Source organism: Solanum pennellii, chromosome 7 (assembly GCF_001406875.1).
Source record: "Solanum pennellii chromosome 7, SPENNV200".
Taxonomy (NCBI): domain Eukaryota; kingdom Viridiplantae; phylum Streptophyta; class Magnoliopsida; order Solanales; family Solanaceae; genus Solanum; species Solanum pennellii.
Genome location: NC_028643.1, coordinates 71,762,171 through 71,764,821, shown reverse-complemented (window position 1 = coordinate 71,764,821; position 2,651 = coordinate 71,762,171). Strand labels below are relative to the sequence as shown.

Here is a 2,651-nt window from a genome sequence, read left to right as displayed (position 1 = left end):
TTAAATGTGTTAATAGCTTTAAAAAAATAGTGGTTAATATTTGATGACATGTGTTAAAAGTGACAATTTACCCACTTCTCACCCGTAAGTCTATATTTTGTGGATCAATAATCTGGCCCAATAAGTAGGCCCAAGCCCAAATTATCAAAATTCAGTTTTTTCAAAGTTAGTTACTAATGACAATTCAAATTCTCAACACCCGCCTTTGAACTTTTTCATTGCACAAATGAATAATGACTTATCTACAACAACCAATTCAAGAAATCGAAACAATTCCAGAAGTTTCACCAGCGGATACGGTTATCGAAACAACGGAATCACATAATTCGTGGATAGAGGAAGTTGAGATTGATTTTGTCGCAAAAATTAAGAAAATATTATTCACCTTATGGCGTAAGATTATTGAAATTAGAAATAGAAATCTTAACGAAGAGAATGTACCACAAAGTCATCGTGAAGATCAAATTGAACGAGTCAGATTATATCACGTTTGGCCAGGAAAAAATGTACGTATGTTACTACTGTTTGATAAGGCCTCCGTACATTCCAATTAATTGTTCCTTTTGTGCAGGTATTTTATTTCAAAGGATTACTGATATGTGGGCCGGATCCAAGACGGTTGCTATTAACTACAGTTTCTATTAGTCTATCAAGTTTGGTTTTTATTGTTTATGTTACAAAGGATGTACCAAAAATCAGTTTATGTGTGTTATTGACCTTAATTGTGAGTCACTTTATAACTTTCTAACACTCAAATCTATCAAGTTATTAATTTTCTTCAATTCTTATATGATCATTTTCGTTACAAGCAGGTTTTCGCCAACTTATTGATGGTTAGTGTGATTGATCCTGGAATTATTCCTCGAAATAATGAATTACCATCTCCTGAATCGACTCAAAATGGGAGAGTAAGAAGCAAAAGAGTGTTCATAAATGGTTCGAAATTGAAATTAAAATATTGCCGAATTTGTAGGATATATCGTCCGGCTAGGAGTTGCCATTGCATTGTGTGTGACAATTGTGTCGATAAATTTGACCATCATTGCCCTTGGATTGGTCAATGCATCGGACTGGTTAGTACAATTTCGAATTCTACGAAAGAATTAAGATCGATGAATAAATTTTTTTTGCGTATCTAATAACTATTTTTTTTGTTTATGCAGAGGAATTATCGACTTTATGTGTTGCTATTGGTTATTGCAAATGTTTACTTTGTCTACATATTTGTTTTTTCATGTCTAAAGATTCAACAAAAAAATGGTGGCAATGGTTTGATTGGTTTGGTGAGAGATTGCCCTGAGACATTGGTGTTGGCATGTTTTAGTTTTGTTGGTGCATGTTTTGTTGGTGGATTGGCTTGTTATCATTTCTATCTCATTGCTACAAATCAGGTTGGTTTCAACTTTACATACCAATATCAAAATGTATTGTTTTCGGAGAATGCTGATAAAATGAGTCCATATTTTACTCAATTGATTTTACTGTCCAACTTGTCCATATTTGATCGGTTCCTAGGGCTTTGTTCCTTAGTTGTGGTTAAGTCGGAATCTTGTTGAATTGTACTTTGAATTCAATTGTATAATGTATGTAGGTAAATAATATAGTAGAATATGTCTTGCAAATAGACTATCAGATTAATTACTGAGTTTTACCCGAATATTAAATTCTAAAATAGAGTACAATTTATTAATACGAGTCAATAACCCAACTTTTACTCGATCCATTTTTTTTCCAGATGAGATATGGGGTGATCAGATTATTACATGTTTTGTATTGACTTGTAATTCTCAACCCACCAATTCGCCTGTTTATCACCACTATTCCTAAGATAAAAGCTCAATGACTATGAAGTCGACATTTGAACACAATGATTGAGTTTAGTTTCTATGTATTGACAATGTAAATAAATTATTAGATTATTTAAAAGAATATGTAATCAATCATAAATTTGAAAATAATTATCGATATTAAAAATTTATAACATGTGAAAGTAAATTTATATGAGTTTCTTTTTGCCTTTATCATCTAGTATTCATAACTTATTGATCCGATTAATTTAAATATCAAGTTATATAATACTGAAATTATTATCATCCTCTAGTGTGATTTTTTTTGTTTGGTTTATTATGGCAGACAGCTTATGAGAATTTTAGGCAGCAGTATGGAAGCACTAAAAATCCTTTTGATAAAGGATTTGTGACTAATATTAAGGAGGTTTTATTTTCACCTTGGACACATTCAAGGATCAATTTTCGTTCTGAAATGTAGTAGCTTTCCTCATTTTGAACATGTCAAACAACCTTCATATATATATAGTTTGTATAATATTGTCATTTAGAGTTTTTTTCACGTATGATCAATCAATCTTAATTAAATATTAATATATTTTTATCATTACTTAATGTTATACAGAAGATGAGACTGTTCCTCTCTTAATTACTAAAGTTCTCAAATTTGAGTCTTAAGGATAAATTTTTTTTATCGTGGTCCGCTTCCACCCGAAATTAGTATTAATTTGTATAGGGATCTGATTGTTTCTTTTTGTTTATGTGATGAGAAAATTCCCATGTTGCATCACATGAATCTTGGCTGTACAGTCTATAATCACCACCATCCCTCACATGATTCTTTAGATAATTGGACCAGCTGTA

General features: G+C 31.2%; 1 protein-coding gene across 1 annotated transcript; it reads left to right on the top strand.

The window, feature by feature from the left end:
- The first annotated feature begins 216 nt into the window (after positions 1-216).
- On the top strand, positions 217-2,337 carry LOC107025241 (probable protein S-acyltransferase 6). The gene is made up of 5 exons (XM_015226036.2): positions 217-506; positions 572-724; positions 813-1,073; positions 1,164-1,391; positions 2,134-2,337. The coding sequence occupies exons 1-5, from the start codon at positions 234-236 to the stop codon at positions 2,266-2,268; spliced, it is 1,050 nt and encodes a 349-aa protein (XP_015081522.1). The 5' UTR covers positions 217-233; the 3' UTR covers positions 2,269-2,337.
- Positions 2,338-2,651: the final 314 nt, after the last annotated feature.